Source organism: Sinohyriopsis cumingii, chromosome 10 (assembly GCF_028554795.1).
Source record: "Sinohyriopsis cumingii isolate HCF-2022 chromosome 10, ASM2855479v2, whole genome shotgun sequence".
NCBI lineage: Eukaryota > Metazoa > Mollusca > Bivalvia > Unionida > Unionidae > Sinohyriopsis > Sinohyriopsis cumingii.
In genome coordinates, this window is record NC_142970.1 from 53,384,252 (window position 1) to 53,405,469 (window position 21,218).

The following is a 21,218-nucleotide window of genomic DNA, read 5'->3' on the forward strand; positions in this document are numbered from 1 at the left end:
ATCTTATCCTACTTTTTGCAAAGGTTCATCTGTCTGTTTGCAGTTCATACTGGTCTGCCTTAGATCTGAGACCAAAAGGTCTAAAATAAATACACAAAATTGGATTCCAACCACAGACAAATTCTGGGTGGAAAAAAATCAGGTCCCAAAAATGAGGTTTTTCCAAATGTATTTTGTAGTGCAACTAGAAATTCCAGATTATTTGGTATCATTGTAGAGCTACATCTGTCTACCTTTCTATAATACCACCCACTTTAGTGTATCGTACATGACTTTGACGCTACCGAGCTTGGCAGTAGGCTACTACCATCATGCACAGTACAGAAACATTACCATCACTCAGTGTTTCCCTTTACCCTCATTTATACTTCAGAGACCCCATTTTTTTTATCTGATCACTAGTTTTGATACCAAAGTTCATCATGTACTCAGTCTGACCCCCAGTTCTAACACCAAGGGGACTTTGGACTCCCAGTCTTGTATCCTTTGGGGATACACTGACTTATGCAAGACACAAATCACTACCATCATGCAATGCACATAACACTGCAATCAAGCAAGGCACAGAACATTACCATCATGCATGGCACAAAACATTGCCATCATGCAAGGCTCAGAAAATTACCATCATGCACAGCACAGAACATTACCTTCATTATTCATGGCACAGAATATTACCATCATGCACAACACAGAAAATTACCATCATGCAAGGCACAAAATATTACCACCATGCACAGCACAGAACAATACCATCATGCAAGCAGAACATTTTTAAATAAGAACTTAGTCACTAGAATTAGTATGTCACCAAAGTCTGATTCAGGCTGAAACCAAACTCACTTCAAAAAAATCAACCAAGGTCGATGTCTTAATTTGTCTGGCCGAGTTATCTAAAATAACCGATATTATTCCAAGAAATTAAATCTAAGACAGGTGTAGATATACTTGCCCAAAAGTTCTTTTCATAATGAATGTTCAGCTTAGACCAAAACAAATAAAAAATTTAGGATATTAGCACCTTCCTAGAGCAATGAACAAGCAACTTCTACACAAAAAAACCCACCCTAAATCACTCTAATGCTTACATACAAATTCCCCTAGATCTGAGCTGTCATCAATTACACAGGCAGTGTGAGCAGTGTTTAAATTGGGTCTGGAAAAGTACAAGTACATGAAGACAGAAAAAACAACATTTCTAATACATGCACATGCCCTAGATTTTAACTGTGGGGTAAGCACTACTTGGTTCATGTGCACACTCAATGGTATCATGATATTCATACCCTGATGTAAACAATGCACTTACGTTTAAAAACAAATTCAGAACTGAACTTGATTAGCCCTGAAAGCAATGCATGTGTTTTGTAATTATAATGTGAAAACAGGAAAACTAATATGTGAAAATAATCCATACATTTACCATACATATTTTGACCCTGCTTCTAATCAGTGAAGATATTTTAGTTTACTCACATAACAGTTCTCAATTAAAATTTCCCATCTCAGCAACACATCCAAAAAATTTGAAATGAAGTACAGAAATATGGAAAAATAAATGAACATGCATTTTATGACAAATTTCTGCAAAATTGAAAGCAGTACTGTTTCAGGTTCATGTTTTTCACTAAGATTACAAAATCTAAATACCAACTCAATCATCTTTTCCAATCAATCTATGCCTAAGGCCCTACAGATAATTAAAGGATTAAGTGCTACATCTCTATCCCATTTATCCAGCTAACTGTAAGCATTATAGCCTTCCAGCAGTTGATCTGCAAGACAATTAGTGGGTGACACCACTACTGATTGCACACAAAAAGAAACAATTTATAAATTAGACAGTCACCTTTGAAATTTTCTTTGTTATTTACTGAGCAGTTTAATGGATTCACAAATCAAAGGCAATTTAATGTGATGATATTTAGTATATCCTATCAAAGGCAATTTAATATGATGATATTTATTATATCCTATCAAAGGCAATTTAATGTGATGATATTTAGAATATTCTATCAAAGGCAATTTAATACAATATTTAGTATATCCTATCAAAGGCAATTTAATATGATGATATTTAGTATATCCTATCAAAGCAATTTAATCTGATGATATTTAGTGTATCCTATCAAAGGCAATTTAATGTGATGATATTTAGTATATCCTATCAAAGGCAATTTAATATGATGATATTTAGTATATCCTATTAAAGGCAATTTAATACAATGATATTTAGTATAACCCATGAAAGGCAATTTAATACAATATTTAGTACATCCTATGATTATGTTCTGGTTAGAACATTTCACATCCAGCAAATACACAGATTTAAGGAAGCCCATGCCATACCAAGACTACTATATTTGTTAAAATACTTCTGACAAGAATATTTGCATATTATTCTGTTTGCCAGAAAGAGTTTGCAGACCGATCAAAGTTAACACAGAAACATCCCAATGCAATGAATGATATTAATATATCAATATTGAGTAAACAAATATTTCTGAGAAAGACTTAACTTGTGTACAAAGTTTTCAGACAATATAGCCTCCAATGTATGTTATGGAAATATTTCCTGCTAGAAAACATTAGGCAACACTCCCAGTTTAAGAGCAATTTCATCTATCATTCTGTTCAAACACAAAATAAAAAACTCTTCAAAAAAAGTTTAAATATTTTGGGGTCTCTAACTGGAGAAAGCAAAAAAAATAAATGCATTTAATTATAATCTAATTTTGGAGAATGAAATAAAAGAACCAATCTGAATTGAGAAACACATAAAAGCATCTAAATTCTCAGAACATCCACTTTACTGCCTCGCTATTACTGTATTGTATATACCTCACTGGAGTGTGTTCTTTTAATGCTCCAGCTACAGTTTATATGCTTCTAATGAATGGTCTTGTACATGTATATTCAAAAATCACCATGCATGTAAATGGTATCCTAATGACATATTGGCCAGTTTTTATTTTAACCAGTGTATTTCATATTTAACACTACATGTAAAAGGTATCCTAATGACATATTGGCCAGTCTTTATTTTAACCAGTGTATTTTATATTTAACACTGCATGTAAATGGTATCCTAATGACATATTGGCCAGTTTTTATTTTAACCAGTGTATTTCATATTTAACACTGCATGTAAATGGTATCCTAATGACATATTGGCCAGTTTTTATTTTAACCAGTGTATTTCATATTTAACACTACATGTAAAAGGTATCCTAATGACATATTGGCCAGTCTTTATTTTAACCAGTGTATTTCATATTTAACACTGCATGTAAATGGTATCTTATGAATGTATTAGCCAGCCATCATTTTAACCAGTGTATTTTAACACTGCCTGTAAGTGAGGGTATATTCTCGTCCTCTAAATTGGCTTATGTCCATTAAAATGTTCAAACAGAAATTATAAATTGGGGTGGGGGTAGTATCTATGCATTTATTGGCCAGCCATTACATATGTGCATTTTAATTAATGCAATTAACTAAAGAGATTAGAATCCTTTAAATCTGAAATATTTTTCCTGCAAACAAGATTATTAAAATAAAAATTATAAAGGTGGTGGGGAGTGTGCAGTTTTAGCAAAGAAGTATAGTTTTACAACAAGAAAAATAAATGAAACAGTATTATTATACGTATGTCTGATTGTTGAAGTATACTGTTATATTATTGATGTTGATAAAATATTTCCAACAAGCTGATTTTTCATATTACATAATTAAAATATGACCCTAAATAAAATGTGTCTATCACATGTTCTGTTTATCATTTACAAATACATGAATTTAGCTTATTTTTAATAGGTCTTTTGCATGAACTTGTGTTATTATTATTTTCCTCTAGAAAAAATTAAGAGTTGTATGTGGCTTTTTATACGGGAAACTATGTACTATTTATGTAAATATGCACATAATAAAAGGCCTCAGAGAGGATTAATTACCTTCAGCTAATTAAATCACCCTCTTAAAATAAAGTTATCATTGTTATTATTATTATTTTCATTATTATTATTATTATTATTATTATTATTATTATTATCAGTATTAATCATGATTAAAGTAAATCCTAAAAATCAATATTTTTTTATTATTATTTAATTTGGAAATGCAATATTAAATGATAGTCATGCAAATGAAGTGTTCATAATGCACATTTCATCAAGTTTTCATTCCATTAACCTCCACAGTATTGATATCTTGTTGAATTGCTGGCAACAGTTATTTCTTTTCTTAAGTCTGGGCCGTTCATTTTGTGTGTGTATATTCGTGAACTTACCCTTCTTCTACCTGACCCTTCGTAAGTCCCTGAATTTATCTGTGACAATGACCAAAGTATAAATGGCTGTGAGTACCAGTATAAGCTGTTAGGTACTGCCGCCACTGGTCAGCTCCAATCAGTCATCCTTACAAGAATGTTCAGAAGTCCAATTTTCTGTGTGAACTAATATTTTTGACGGTTCTGCTTATTAGCTAGCCCATCTCCATGGTTGTGAAAGAATATCAAATGCATTGGACCTATATATGGACATGCCTTGTCCTGGTAGACTGCAACCTATTTCTTGCCAATCTCCCCATTTACTGTCCTGGCATGTTGTAATTTACATACCAACTGCATATATATATATATATCAACACATTTACTGTGTCACGTAAGTTGTTGTGTATCTATAAATATGGCAACCATGCACATGAAAAATATATAAAACCGTTTAATGAATCTATCTCCCACGTCTGAGGTGTCTCTCGAGGTCATTTCTCTGTGAAGAAGTGTGACAGATAACAACAGATGGTATATACTGGTTAGCAAATCCATGTCAGTTCTTGTTAATCTGATATGAACTGTCCCATTATCTATCAATCATTTAATATCAGACCCTGAATGGGATGACTAATAATAAATAAATTACTTATGCTATCATTACCAATGAATAGATGCAAAGGTCATATGGGGTAAAACCATTTGCATTTTAAAAAAATCATCAATTCCATTCTGCAGTACAGCTGGCTTTCTGGTATGTTTAATCTTCAAGTGAGACAAATTCAAGCTGTTTTTGTGTATTTATAATGCAGGATCAAAGTCATCCTTCCTGTTTAGGGCCAACAGAAAACTCTCTTGCATTCCCTTAGTACATACAATTTCATTGTTTGAGATACATTTTCCTTACCAAACAATTCTCTCGAAATAACCTCTTCTTGATTTAATATACATTTGTATCAACTTGAGTGACAAATATACACAAGAACCTAATTATGGGATATATTTTCTTTTTCCCAAAATTTTAAGCAAGTCTCAAAAAAATAAATAACTTAATGGTGTTTTTCTTCACCCACTTTGAACTTGTACTACTTATGTCCAATAAAAAATAACACTATTCTAGTACAGTGATACTTCACAGAAAGTAGGAAGTGTTGATATATACTACTTAATATTTATTTACTGTAAAAAGTATTTGAATTTGCATAGGCATGGCATCTATAATGATGATGATGACTTGTAAACTTGTTTCAAGAGATTGACTATTTATGACCATACAAATATTTATTACATAAGAAAATAATAATAGTAATAATAATAATAATAATAATAAACAACTACAACAATAATAATAAAAATATAAATACAATTTTATAAACAAACACTTGCAGATTACAGTATCCAATTGTCATAAAATAAGTGTTGGAACCATGCATTTTAAAATTAAATTTTTGATTAAGATATGTCAAAATGATGGCCATATATGAATCTTTGAAAGTATAACATGAAACAACCGATCTTCTTAAAATTTTCTATTACCATATGATCTCAAATACTGTAATTTAAAAAAAAATTAAATCTTTTCATGCTGTCTTTACCTTGTGTAAAAATTAACTGTACTCCAAATGATGACAGCCCCAAAAAGTACACCAAATCACTGTGAAATGTTCATTATTTCAAAATTCCAGTAGGCTAGAATTAGAGTTAATCCAAATGATATGTGGACCAACAATCTGGAGATAGCTAATGATGGCCATTATTCAAACAAAAATCTGACTGAACGCTGTTAATGTATCAATGCCCAACAAGTTTACAACAAATTTAAAGTGAGACAAAACTTGCATATATTTGGAACAGCTATACATTTTTAAACAAATCTGAATGAAGCTCAATATCATACAGTTTATATTTTACCCAAAATAACATCAGAAAACTGTCAAAGGGAGGTGACTCTTATCAATATTCTGTTGATGTTCAAAGATGAAGTTACAGTTCTCCCTCATTACAATGAGGTAGTCGGGGTCCACTGCCACTGACCACCTAGTTACTGATGTTGTTGTTGTTGTTGTTGTAGGGTTTAATGCCATTTTTCAGCACACGATAGGCTATACATGGCGGCCAGTATTAATGCTGGAGGAAGAACCCGGGAAAACCCCGGAAAGAACCACCGACCTACGAGAAGCTACTGGCACCTAGTTACTGAACTGTATTACATTGAGAATCATGATATCTACTAAACTGATGCCAGAATAATATACAGAAGCCTGCGGTATAGTGAGCACTGTTATAATGGGGTAGGGATTTTTTTGGCCCAAAAATTCCCAAAGTTTCAAAAATGTTGTTGATTAGATAATACATGTATAATGGAAGGAAATGTATCAACACAGAATTGCAATTGATTTTTAAAATTATTTGCTAAGACTCTGTAGGCATGTGCTTGTGATGTCACGCTTAGCTATAAAATAGCCATTCTGTGCTAAATTGGAGTTATTTTTAAAAATTAAGGTGGTCAACATGCGGGAACCAAATTCATATTTCTAAAAATTATAAAGGCATGTGTGAATAAACTTTAACAAGAATATCATTTTGGTTCTTGCAAGTGGACCATGTGAACAATGACAAAATTTAAGTGCATCATCATTCAAATGGTAACTTGTCAGGTACTTGTCAGGTAGACAATATATCTGTTGTACATTTCATTTAGGGGCCGTCCATTTAGTATATACGCATGGAGTGGGAAGTAACACAAATACATACGCTTGCATATGGGGAGGGGTCTACTGATAATGTACATACACATAGAAAATGGGGAGGGGTGAAACCTCGATAACAATTTTGTCTAGCACATAACCTGTTCGACTGGGTTCCATCGGCGTTTGACTTTTAGCAGACACTAGACAAACTGTTTAAAGTTATGCAGCTTATTTCTTTGATGCAGCCAGATATTCAATGTTGGTGGAGTCTGTTTTATTAAACATGTTAATATCATTAATCCTTTATGCGTTCTGCGTGGATTAAATATAGGCTGTTCAATAGAATTCAGGGAGGCATCAAGCGTACATATGCAGGTGGGTTGTGTAAAAAAGTATGCATGTGTACAGGAGGGAGGGGGGCAAGCTTTGCCAGATTTTTGCATTTGTACTAAATGGATGACATCGTATCACCTGTATATTTTCATCTACTAATTGTATATTACACACATCAAGTAAATCATGTATTTCATGTAGTTACTGTACATATCATCTACTAATTGTATATTACACATATCAAGTACCTCAAGCATCAACTGAACATTTCATTTATTTACTGTGTATTTCTTTTTACTAATTGTATATTACACAGATCAAGTACCTCATGTAAATTTCATGTATCAGCTGTAAATTTCATCTACTAATTGTATATTACACATATCAAGTACCTCATGTATCTACTGTACATTTCATCTACTAACTGTATATTACACATATCAAGTACCTCATGTATACTACTGTACATTTCATCTACTAATTGTATATTACACATATCAAGTACCTCATGTATCTACTGTACATTTCATCTACTAATTGTATATTACACATATCAAGTACCTCATGTATCTACTGTACATTTCATCTACTAATTGTATATTACACATATCAAGTACCTCATGTCAATTTCATGTATCAGCTGTACATTTCATCTACTAATTGTATATTACACATATCAAGTACCTCATGTATCTACTGCACATTTCATTTATCAGCTGTACATATCATTTACTAATTGTCATGAGCAAAAGGGCTATATGCCTCAATGTTTACTTTAACATGAACAGATCTGGGTTGGTAAACAAACTTATGGATGATACACAATACTTGCTGAAGGATTCCCGTTAACACTTTCTAGTCCTCCACTTACCTACATATATATGTACATGAAAACTGCTTGGTCCATGATGTCTGATGGATTTTTCAATCTCCCTTACATATTTCAGCAAGATCAAAATCTGTTATGCACCTAATTTGCTATCTTAATCAAGTTAATTTATAAATATTAAGTGCATTAAGTGCAAACATAACTAGGTCAGTAACAGTGAGTCATTAAATCAATTAGGTTTTTGCCAAGGGGTAAAATGAATACCAAGGTAAAAGGCAAGATGAAACCATGATTAATGGCAAAGCAATGGGAGAATCTGATTTATTTGCAACTAAAGTTGTATTTGTAGACACATATGCCCCCACTGCAGATCCAAAAGTCTAAAACATAAAACTTCAAAAATTTGCTGCAATGGCATGTAACTCTAATTCGGTTATCTACACATACAAACATGTCTACCAAATTTCATTTGTCACAAGTGGTTCTTACCAAAATGTGCTAACAATGGTTTTGTAAAAATGCATCATTCCCCCAAAAAATTAATTACAAATATTTATAAAAAAAAAAGGAAAATTTATTTTACTGAGTGAACAAGGCTGCTTGTTCAAATATCCAAAATTTCTTATCTGGTGTGTAAAACATGACAGATAGTTTACACCTCATCAGTCTATTTTTCATTTAGATTAAGATTTCTTTAAGTTTCTTAAGCATCAGATGCTGAATGAGAATGGTACCACTCCAGTGGCCTAGTGGTTAGAGTGTCTGCCTCGGACACGGGAGGTTGTGGGTTGGATCCCCAGCCGAGTCATACCAAAGATTTACAAAAATGGTACTAACAGCTGCCTCGCTCGGTGCTCAGCATTAGGAAGTTAGTGTTAGGACTGGTCAGCCTGGTGTCAGGATAATGTGACTGGGTGGGACATCATGCTACATGTCTGCGGCATGATGCCCCAGTGCTAGACATCAATATAAACTGCCACACTGCAGACATCGTAGCGATATGACTGAAAAATTGTTAATGCTACATTAAAAATCCAAATCACACACACACACACACATGCACCAAATGAGAATGATACATATCATAGACATGGAAGGTATTCTTAACACAGCTAGAAACAAGAGTACTAAGTGGGCCTAATCTCACTCTCCTGTATATTTAAAATATCCGCTTGTAAATGCAAATTCACATGTATTTAAACTGTACAGGGGAAAGTAAAGCTGGATCACATAGTTGCTTAGTTGTCTACTGATGTCACTGTCAACAATATTGTTTTCTTACACACACACACAAGATCACTATCTCTGCAAAAAAAGGATGATTCATTATTCAAACAGCATTCTTCCACCCACCTATATCAATCAGTCTCTTTCTCTAGGGATAAGGCCCCATTTCAGGACTTAAAATTTTTTCACAGGCCCACCCTTAAAGTATATACACTTAATGGCATCATAAGGGAAGTACACCTATCCAGTCAGCATGGCCTACAGGATCTCCCCCCCACCCCACCATCCCATGCCCTGCCCCTAGAGTAAAATGCATTGACATGTCCACCCAAGCGAGCTGTAGTCAATTGGTTGTTAAGGCATTTTATTCACAGAAAGAAAGTTGCATGTTTTATTCCCACCATCTGATTGACCTCGATCCTCATTTATATGCATGGATCTCGCTCTTAATCGAACAAATCTGACAACCTGAAGATAAAAGCTTACATGTTAAACCTGATCCAAATCTAATCAGAAATACGGCCCGAGAATGTTCACATGCGCAGCCCATCAGACACAAGATTAATTCAATAATATGTTAGGATGTCACTCATAATCAAACTGATTTGAAACCTTGATGATATAAACCTACATACCAAATCTGATCAGAAATGAAGCTTTCACTGTGTTCAAAGCAAGTGTTGAAAAGATGGATGGATGCAAGTCTAGTGTTCAAAGCAAGTGTTGACGAATGGATGCAAGTCTAGAGTGATCAAAGCATCCACTGGCAGGCTGAAGGATGCAAGTCTAGAGTGATCAAAGCACTCACTGGCAGGCTGAAGGATGCAAGTCTAGAGTGTTCAAAGCATCCACTGGCAAGCTGAAGAATGCAAGTCTAGAGTGTTCAAAGCATCCACTGGCAGGCTGAAGGATGCAAGTCTAGAGTGATCAAAGCATCCACTGGCAGGCTGAAGGATGCAAGTCTAGAGTATTCAAAGCATCCACTGGCAGGCTGAAGGATGCAAGTCTACAGTGTTCAGAATATGTTGAGGGTTGAATGGATGCAACTCTAGAGAGTTAGAAGCAAGTATTGAAGGATGGATAGATGAAAGTCGAGTGTTCAAAGCATGTGTTGACAGATGATGCTAGTCTACTGTGTTCAAAGCAAGTGTCGAGAGATGGATGGATGGAAGTCTAGAATATTCAAAGTGAGTATTGACATAAGGATCGATGCAAGTCTAGGGTGTTCAAAGCATGTGTTAACACATGGATGGATGGAAGTCGAGTGTTCAAAGTGAGTGTTGACAGATGGATGCAAATCTAGAGTGTTCAAAACAACTGTTGACAGATGATGCAAGTTTATTGTGTTCAAAGCAGCTGTTGACAGATGGAGGGATGCAAGTCTAGGGTCTTCAAAGCAAGTGTTGACAGATGGCTGGTTGATGGACAGTGGACCAAATGGCAAAATCATAAGCTCACTTTGTTTGAAATGTGAGCAAAAAATCAGAATCAAATACAACATAAGTCATCAATTAATATATTGAATATCAAACTGGTATCAGAGAGATTTACTGTATATGTCGATTTGAGAGAGCCTGTTTTTCTGTTTTCACATACTAAAATAAACAGATTTCCCTAGTTAACAAATAGTTTTTCCCATCAGATTAGAAGTTCACACGTATACATGCATTGGAGATAATGTTTAAAGAGAGAAAATGCATATAGAGACAGACATTGAGAAAGCTACATTCCTGAGGATTACATATTAGGAAGATTAAAAAAAGGCGTATTCTTCTCGAACTGAATAAATAAACTAATTGGGCTTATTGGGTAAGAAAAGAAAAAAAAACAACAGTACCTGAAATTGTAGGAATCTACAGGGGCCAAAAATAGGCCCCTATCCAATCTTTACCAATTACTCTTGAAAAACAAAAGTTCCTTAATTGATCATTTTTTTCTTCTTTTAATTACCCAAGAAATGTTCCTGTGTATACACATATCCCCTTTTGAATCAACCAGCATTAGATTACCCCCACTCAAGAAAGTAATAGAAAATAACTGCCTCATTGTACCCTCAATAAATATATTAATGAGTTTGATTACAATGTCACTGCCCTTTCCAATGGACACGCACACAAAAACACACACACACACACAATGAAGCATTCTACTGAAAAAGCTTTCAAATTCACATCTAAAATTTAAGTACATGTATCAAAAGATCTGTCAAGCATAACCTAGTCAACAAAGGTGAGTAAGTAAGAATAAGAACTCCAATACAAAATATTGATTATCAATACCCGCTTTACTTAATTAACCTTATATTGCCACAAATACCACAAAACCTCTAGAATGCATCGTATACGTCATGACTCAGTTGTATATTTTCTACCGATATGATGCTTGTAATGTAAAGCCATTATTTCTTTTCCCAAACCCCCACCCCCAGGTACCCATATGAGATACTCATTAATTGGGTATTCTACTTATAAGTTTGGAAATAAATGCATTTGTTTGCTTTAAAATGTAAACTATTAACTCCATACAACACATAATACCAGACAGTCATGATCATGAAGATGTTTATTATACCTTTAAAATATGAAAGAACAGCTTGGTAACAAAGATTGACTTGGGGTACAATCAATTATATACTAGTATTTGAATAGCTGTACCAACTGTTATTGAGTACTATCACTGCATACAAGCACCAAATATCTGGAACTTTTCTTGATTGCATAGTTTATATTAATCAAATGCACCATAATAAAACACTGACTATGTTTATGGTGAGAGAAATACGCTGACAACATTAGACTCAATGCTCCAAATTATACTCTCATCTGTATTCTAAACACATTCAAAGAATATTTCTCCACTTTTAGTTACTAAGACTCCATAAGATATGTAAATGTATCACTTATCAAGGGCTCTAGGGTTCTAATCTGCATAGTGACTTTTTTGGTTTGGGAGGTTTTGTGCCTTTCAAGGCACAGCAACGCTCTGAAGGTTATATCGTCTTGAGGTAAGTAGAGAAAAGTGCATTGCCTATGGACACATCATGGTAGCTACTCCAGGTGAAAATCACCTCTTCAGAGGTGCAATTATAATCAAGAAACTGAGCCATGTAAAAACAGCAAACCTCACCCATACCTACACAGACTTAAATATAAAATGCCAACACTGGTGACATAGCATAAACTCTGACAAGTCAGAAAGCTCCATGGAAACCTTAATCTTGTCTGCAAACACTGCTGACATGTCTACAGTTTGTATTTTGCATATGGTTAGTCTTTTACAGAAAAGAATTTCTCTGGTCATACAGGCTATGAAAAAAGGACCTTGCATATCTTGGGTATTGTTAAGATAACTTTTAATTCTCTTCAATTTTTTTTTAGGTATGAGAGATATTTGAATTATGGGTTATAGAGTATACTGCTTGGCCTTACTTCAGATGTGCACTTATGAAAATTACCAACTGTCCGGCAGCCTAAGTGGTTTGAGTGTCCGCCTCAGACGAGGGAGGTTGCAGGTTCGAATCCTGGCCAAGTTATACCAAAGACTTATAAAATGGTACTAACATTTGCCTCGCTTGGCGCTCAGCATTAAGAGGTTAATGTTAGGACTGGTTGGCCTGGTGTCATGATAATGTGACTGGGTGGAACTCCATGCTATATGTCTGCAGCATGATGCCCCAGTGCTAGACATCACTATAAACTGCCACACTGCAGACATCGTAGCGATCTGACTTAATTTTTTTAAAGCTACATTAAAAAGCCCAAACAAACACACATATGAAGATTACCCCATTTCAAATATACCATTCAGAGTTGCATCCCTTTCACCTTATTAAAATCCAACCTACGGACGGAGGAACTCGAGCCTTTGAGACTGTACAATACAAAATGTGAGCCCTGAGAAACCCCAAAATTTCAATTATTAAAAGGGGCAAAATGATAGCAATTGACGTTATACTTTTTTAACAACCTTCACCATAATTTCATAGAGATTTTCCCAAATAATGAGGAGAATTTTAGCCAGCCTCAGGATAAATTTAATATTCTCAAGCAGGAGACTTCCTGGTGATTGTGGATATAAGACATGCATGGAGAAAAGAACTCCAGTTAGGTTTAACATTGATACATCCATCCAGTACTAACCTTTCAGTCTGTCCTTTGCGATCCCTAAACCGTCGTCTGCTAGTCTTATCATCATCTGTCACTTTTGGCGTGTCAATATCTATCTCCCTTCCTGTTTCTTCCCTTTCGGGACTTGGACTACTTAAGTTTTCTTCACGAGCCAGTACATATTCCTCTGAACTTTCTGTATCTTCCTCCTCTTCCTCCACCTCCTTTTTCTTCAGAATACCTTTCATAAGAGTATATTCTTTGTTTTCTGATGAACCTGAGGTTTTCAAAATTGGTTTATCTGGTTCTAATTTCTTAGTGTCCAAAATGCTATCTTTTTTGAGAATTCCTCGAGTTTCTGAAACTTTTTCAAATGAACTCTCAGTTTTAAGAACACTTTTTGTTTCAGTTACTATCGATTTTGTAATGCTGCTGTCCACAGACTCTGTTTTTAGAATAACAGTAGACTTTGTTGTAACACTATGCACTGATTCCATTTTTAAAATTCCACCAGGAGTTTTTTCTTTTGCTTGATCAACTTCCGACTTCATAGATTCACCATTTCTTGGCATCCTCATATCCTCCAAAACTGCTGTAGACTCGTCTTTCACTTTTAATATGCCTTTTCTTTCATGATCCAAGTCCTCTGAAAGCTCTGTATTTTTAAGGATACCCTTTGTTTCATCAGACTCTTGTTTTTCTGTATCAGTTTTAAGTACTGCCTCAATTTCTTTTTCAGAACTGGTGTTTGACTCCTTCAAGATGCTTTTAGCTTCGATATTTTCAAGAATCTCGACTGGTTTGAGCACACCTATAACATATAACAAAATATGTAAACTGACTACAACAATTGCATCATTTTACCTATATATACCTGTCATTTTACCTGTAAATACGTTATAACTAGAAGAAATATCACCTTCTTTATTCAAAATTTACAGTTCCATGTATGGGCCATTTTGTTGTGTGCCATTTTCATGCAGACTGAACAATCCAAGTGGAACACAACTGTCAACATGAATATGTGAGGGTTACAATGCACGCTAACAAACAGTGTCAGCATGAAAGTGGCCATTATTCCAGCTGAATCTTAGCATTGTCATTTGAATAGGCTAGTTGGTGTTCAACATAGTGAGCATTACTCATGCCACAGCAGAGTGATCTCAAGCAGTTTTCTCTCTCCCATGCTAATTAATGTTAATTTGAGATTAACAGTTTTCCATGCCAAATGTATCTATCATCACTTACATGGCAGGTGAATATATTAATTTAACCAATGAGAACCGGATTAAATAATTCTAAATGTTAGACATACATAAAGATAAATGATATACAAGTTTGATAAGAATTTTTTCTTTGATTGTTGCATATTATATCTATCAAACAATAGAGCAAATATATTCCATACACATCTTTTTACAAGACATTTAAAATTTACATCAGATATCAACACATTAATTAACTAATTAATTAAGAAGAACTGACCATCGCCATCATAACAGGTCATGACATGTTTAACACAAGACAGATTAAAATGATTTTCGACATTTAATTAAATGGTATCAGAAATAAAAGTGTATGCATTATTTATTTTTTCATTTTAGCAAATGTTGAGCATTTTCTCCTGGGAAACAATTGATTTCAAAATGGGACTTCTACTTCAATTCAAAAAAGAAAGTTTCTCTAGTATGCCTGTTGGTTGGATTTATCCAGCAAAAATCAACCGTATATATGTATGTAATACAAAAACATGAGAAATCTTTACTTTCTGATATAGTGACAAAGTTTATGTAAAAAGTATACATCAAAATATTGTTGTTCTCTATTTTCAAATATTGGATACTGTATTTTGTTAGATTGTATCTTTGTTTCCTAATGAAACTGTCACTGATGTACTGGTCAAAAAACAAGATTACTGACCACTGCTGTCAAAAAACAAGATTACTGACTACTGATGCCCAAAAACTTTGAGAACACTAAAATTGTTCCAAGAAAAAATTATGAATGTCCAAGAAAATGTTGATCTGAAAACTTAAAGCAAAGACAGAAACTTTAAATTAAAATCTTGTTTAATCAATTTCTTACCTGTTCACTCTACTGATTTTACTGTACCCATACATACAGTACATAACATGCAAACTTCATAGACCTAGACCTGCCAGCACATAATGGGATAGTAGATCAGGGTCTATCCTGTTTGCAGTTAGACCATCTAGTAAGCAAGTATAGACTGTAGTACATAAACAATTAAATTGTCTTTTTATGACTTATCTGCAATTTATTTTGGCAATAACCCAAAAAGAAATCTTTATCTAGATATTCCAATAAAAAAGGTGAATAAAAGATATACACTGAATACTCATGTGTATGTTAAGAGATAATTAAGTTTCAGGTGACCTACTTTACCATCTTATTTGTTGAATAATACAATAGATGATTTCACCAGTGTCAAACTACCCAGTTTGCCAAACAGTAATCTGTGATATCTATCATGTATATTTTACTTGTATATTATCACAAGCGGTTAACCTAAATTTTCAAAAACATATTTCTTATTTATATAATTATTTTTTATGTATAAGCCCATCCCCAAATGTTACAAAATTTGGGGAAAGCTTTTATGTAGGAACTTGTTCTGTGACGATATCTTACCACTGCCACCAAATTTTTCATACTATAAAATATGTTGACGGCTGATGGAACATACAAGTCCCATCAAAGTGCCTCAAAACTGACCCATACAAATAATCTATAACTGGATCAAAGGGCAGATGTATGTACATAATACATTCGTAGTGGGGCATATAAATTTATAATGCCCCACCCACCCACCTTTACAGTACAATAAATACTACAGCAGTTACAGAGACATAGATTTTAGAACTGTAATTACAGAGACATAGATTTTAGAACTGTAATTACAGTGATGAAGATGTTAGTACTGTAATTACAGAGATGAAGATGTCAGTACTGTAATTAAAGAGATGAAGATGTTAGCAATGTAGTTACATAGATTAAGATCTTAGTACTGTAATTACATATAGATGTCAGTACTGTAATTAAAGTGATTAAGATGTTAGTACTGTAATTACATATATGTAGACTGCAGTACTGTAATTACAGAGATGTAGAAGAAGTTTAAGTACTGTAATTACAGAGATGTAGATATCAATACTGTAATTACATATATGTAGACTGCAGTACTGTAATTAGAGATGTAGAAGATGTCAGTACTGTAATTACATAGATGTAGATATCAGTACTGTAATTACATAGATATAGATGTCAGTACTGTAATTAGAGATGTAGAAGATGTTAGTACTGTAATTACATAGATATAGATGTCAGTACTGTAATTACATAGATGTAGATGTTAGTAATGTAATTACAGTAATTTCTGATCGAGTGTGAATATAGTGACCTAAGTAAATTAATAGTTATGACACTCATTTTGCATCTTTTGGGTACAATGTCTAATCTCCAGAGTCTGTGTGTATAAAGTTTAGTAGTTAGTCACAAATAAGGTGGTACTCTCTTTGTACATGTGTGCTCCTTATAAACATAGTGGACATGTTAGGGTCAGATCTGCACTCTTTGTACATGTGTGTTCCTTATAAACATAGTGGACATGTTAGGGTCAGATCTGCACTCTTTGTACATGTGTGCTCCTTATAAACATAGTGGACATGTTAGGGTCAGATCTGCACTCTTTGTACATGTGTGTTTCTTATAAACATAGTGGACATGTTAGGGTCAGATCTGCACTCTTTGTACATGTGTGTTCCTTATAAACATAGTGGACATGTTAGGGTCAGATCTGCACTCTTTGTACATGTGTGTTCCTTATAAACATAGTGGACATGTTAGGGTCAGATCTGCACTCTTTGTACATGTGTGTTCCTTATAAACATAGTGGACAAACTACATACTGCAAGAAGTATTTTAGCTAAAGTCTGATGTCAATATAACCATCCATTGAAGAGGAATAATGATGACAATGTTCTCAGGTGGTCACCACTGCAGCCCACTGGAGGTCAGACTGCCAGTTTTCATTTAGGATCAAATACACAGAAGTCTTTTAATGAGAACCTTATGTCAATATTACTGGTGTCCATGTTGTACATCAAATCTGCATCATTTTTATTTAGAACTCTAAAAGGTATTTTACTGGAAAAAAATATGTCAATATGATTAAGTGTTCAGCTGGAGTAATGATAAAACAATTTTCAAGATGGCCTCTGTGGCAGCCATGTTGAATGTCATATTAACTCCTTTTCATGTCTTACAAACTGTAGTATTAGCTGGGTTTTCTTTTGTTGAAGACCCGGTATTGATGCTATGATTCCTTCAGGAGGATAACAATATAATGGATATCTGGGGAACATCAATATCATTCAGACAAACTAGATCCCATGTTTCATGACTTCCATCAAAGTAGTTCAGGAGAAGCAGCAGTATCTAACAACTGCTAACAAATGTCAGGCACTAGACAGATGATGGACACAGAACCATCACACAAGCTCTTCTGGATTTCAATCAGCTGAGCCAAAATAGAATAACAAATGTGGGTTACTCTAAAGTTTCTGAGCTACATCTTTTCAACTCATCTACCCTAAGTTTGATCATGATGTAATGTGACAACAGGAGCAACTGTTGCCACTGATGACTCATAATTTTCTTCAATGACTAAACTTGCCGGACAATGGCATGTTACCAAGTCTTTATCCTTGAATGTACTTTACTGATTTAGTTCATATAATTGGTATAACCTAATTAAAATAATACATGTACAATTTATGAAAACAAATTCTTCTCATTTTCATAAAAGACTCAGACATATCCCACCCACCTTTCTGAGTTGACTTCAGTTCTTCTGTCAGATCAACGGTTGAAGTATGCTGTGACCCTGACCTTGACCCTGGCTGCGATAGACACACCTCTGCATGTTTGGCCATTATATCCCTCTGTGCTTGAAATGAGAGACCCCGTAAAAGTTCTGGATCTGGGGGCTTCACCAAGCTCATTGCAAGGGGTGAGATCTTAGATGCCTTTTCAACCTCTTCAACTGTGATGGGCTACAAGAGGAAAAATAGTTTTTTTTTAAATTAAAAAATCTGCAAGAATGAAGCCTGTCACAACTCTAATATTAGTGACTGTGATTCCATTTATTATCCCCATACTTAAATAAATCAAGGGTATATTATGACATCCATACTCTGTCCCTCTGACTACAAGTCTGTTTATTACCATATTTCCTCCTGAACCATATCTCCTCCTAAATTGATTGGTAGAAATTCACAAGAATTTGTAGACACTTGTGGCAACTATCATTGAGAGGGGTGTCGTCCATGGCTCCTGCCCCTGGGGTACTTGGAAGTTATTCAAAGATCAAATGTATACAAATTTAAATTGCAATGATTATTTTAAAATATCTTCTCATCTGAGCTGAATATATGAAATTATAGCATGAGACCCTAATATCTGTTACACTATGACCCCTAGCTGTGTGCCCTAGATTACTGTCATGGGGTAAGATAAAAAGGGCAAGGTGGGAGATTAGATTATGCAGTAAAAAGCATGGTGATTTGCAATGGTATTGATTTTTGTCATGAGAAAAAATGACATTGTTGTCAGCATTTAAATTCATGGATTGCAAAAAGAGTTGTTTCTACAGAAAGATCATTTATCAATATCAGATCTTCAAATTCACAATAAAACCATTTTCATGTATGAAGACAAAACCAGACAGCATAAAAAGCATTTAATGAAAAGTTCAGATCAATGTTATCATTTTTTCTGGAGGAGTAGCAATAAATAGATTTAAAGATGGCTACCATGGTGGCCATATTGGATGTACAGGGGCACCATTTAGGAGTAACAAGACTTTGAGATGAATGTTTGCACAAAGTTTCTCAGTAAACCACTCAGTTGTTTAGGAGAGACATCAATAACTACTTGTGCTCATGTATGGAGAGACAGACAGATAATGGGTCATCAATGATCACAGTCTCTTCTGGACTCTGACCAAGCTAATGATGGTCTTTATCTATAGGTGCCTTTTATCTGCAGTTAGCTGCTACAGCAGGGTTGATTGTTGGAGCTGGTGAGTGGAAAGAATTGATAACAAACCAGTATTTAATAGTCCACTATGTAGAGAACTGAAACTTTTATGCGGAAACAAGTTTTCATGTTTCCTTCAGAGTTTATCTTGACTTTTGAGCCAAAATCAATAGGCTTCTCCTTTCTATCCTTACTACAAGTCCAAAGTACCCACAAAGTTTTGAAACAATAGATTGGGGGTGGGGTGGCATTCAAGTTATTGTGCGGAAAAAACCCACCAAAAACAACAAAGAACTGGTAACAGACAGATGATGGACAGGCATAACATAATATACTAAACTGAACAGTTAGCATGAAAAAAACAGGCACTATAGATTAAAATCGCAATATGTTAGCGTTTTGCTTAAATTAAGAAGAATTCTCAAATTACATTTCAATATAAGTGGGTTCAACTTTAATTCACACCACCCTTTGTCTCCTTTAATCCACCTGTTGTGGCTCTCCAGTAATGTTTAAAAAGGGAAGGCACATGATAGTGTCAGGGGTTAACTTGTCCATCAACGGATTAAATTTATTTTGTTTACAACACTGTGGAAAGCATTTGCGCTTCACTGAAAATATTTACAGGTTGATGCAACTGTGCGTGTCTACATGATTGCTCCTAACAGTGAATATAATATCTGCCTTGAACTATGTAGGCACTGAGTGATAATACACATACAAACTGTAGATGTTGACTGATCACATATATGCATATATACATGTATTAACATGACAATACACATACAAACTGTAGATGTTGACTGATAACATATATGCATATATACATGTATATGCATATATACATGTATTAACATGACAAAACACAAACTGTATATGTTGACTGATCATATATATGCATATATACATGTATTAACATGACAATACACATACAAACTGTAGATGTTGACTGATCAAATATATGCATATATACATGTATATGCATATATACATGTATTAACATGACAATACACATACAAACTGTAGATGTTGACTGATCATATATATGCATATATACATGTATTAACATGACAGTACACATACAAACTAGATGTTGACTGATCACATATATTCATATATACATGTATTATTATGACAATACACAAACTGTAGATGTTGACTGATCACATATATGCATATATACATGTATTAACATGACAATACACATACAAACTGTAGATGTTGACTGATTATATATATGCATATATACATGTATTAACATGACAATACACAAACTGTAGATGTTTACTGATCATATATATATGCATTTATACATGTATTAACATGACAGTACACATACAAACTGTAGATGTTGACATGCATATATACATGTATTAACATGACAATACATAAACTGTATATGTTGACTGATCACATATATGCATATATACATGTATTAACATAATACACAAACTGTAGATGTTGACTGATCACATATATGCATATATACATGTATTAACATGACAATACACATACAAACTGTAGATGTTGACTGATAACATATATGCATATATACATGTATTATTATGACACTACACAAACTGTAGATGTTGACTGATCACATATATGCATATATACATGTATTAACATGACAATACACATGCAAACTGTAGATGTTGACTGATCACATATATGCATATATACATGTATTAACATGACAGTAC

The 21,218-nt window shown here is 34.1% G+C and overlaps 1 protein-coding gene across 8 annotated transcripts in view; it reads right to left on the minus strand.

Annotated features, from left to right (window-relative positions):
* LOC149790167 (uncharacterized) overlaps positions 1–21,218 on the minus strand; it is a 332,923-nt gene that overhangs the window by 58,219 nt on the left and 253,486 nt on the right. For all 8 annotated transcript variants that reach the window (XM_089972151.1, XM_089972152.1, XM_089972150.1 and 5 more), the window contains 2 exons: positions 18,305–18,530; positions 13,489–14,266 (listed from right to left, as the gene is read on the minus strand). In XM_089972151.1, coding sequence (XP_089828277.1) covers positions 13,489–14,266; positions 18,305–18,530 — 1,004 coding nt within the window. The remainder of the gene's footprint in view (positions 1–13,488; positions 14,267–18,304; positions 18,531–21,218) is intronic.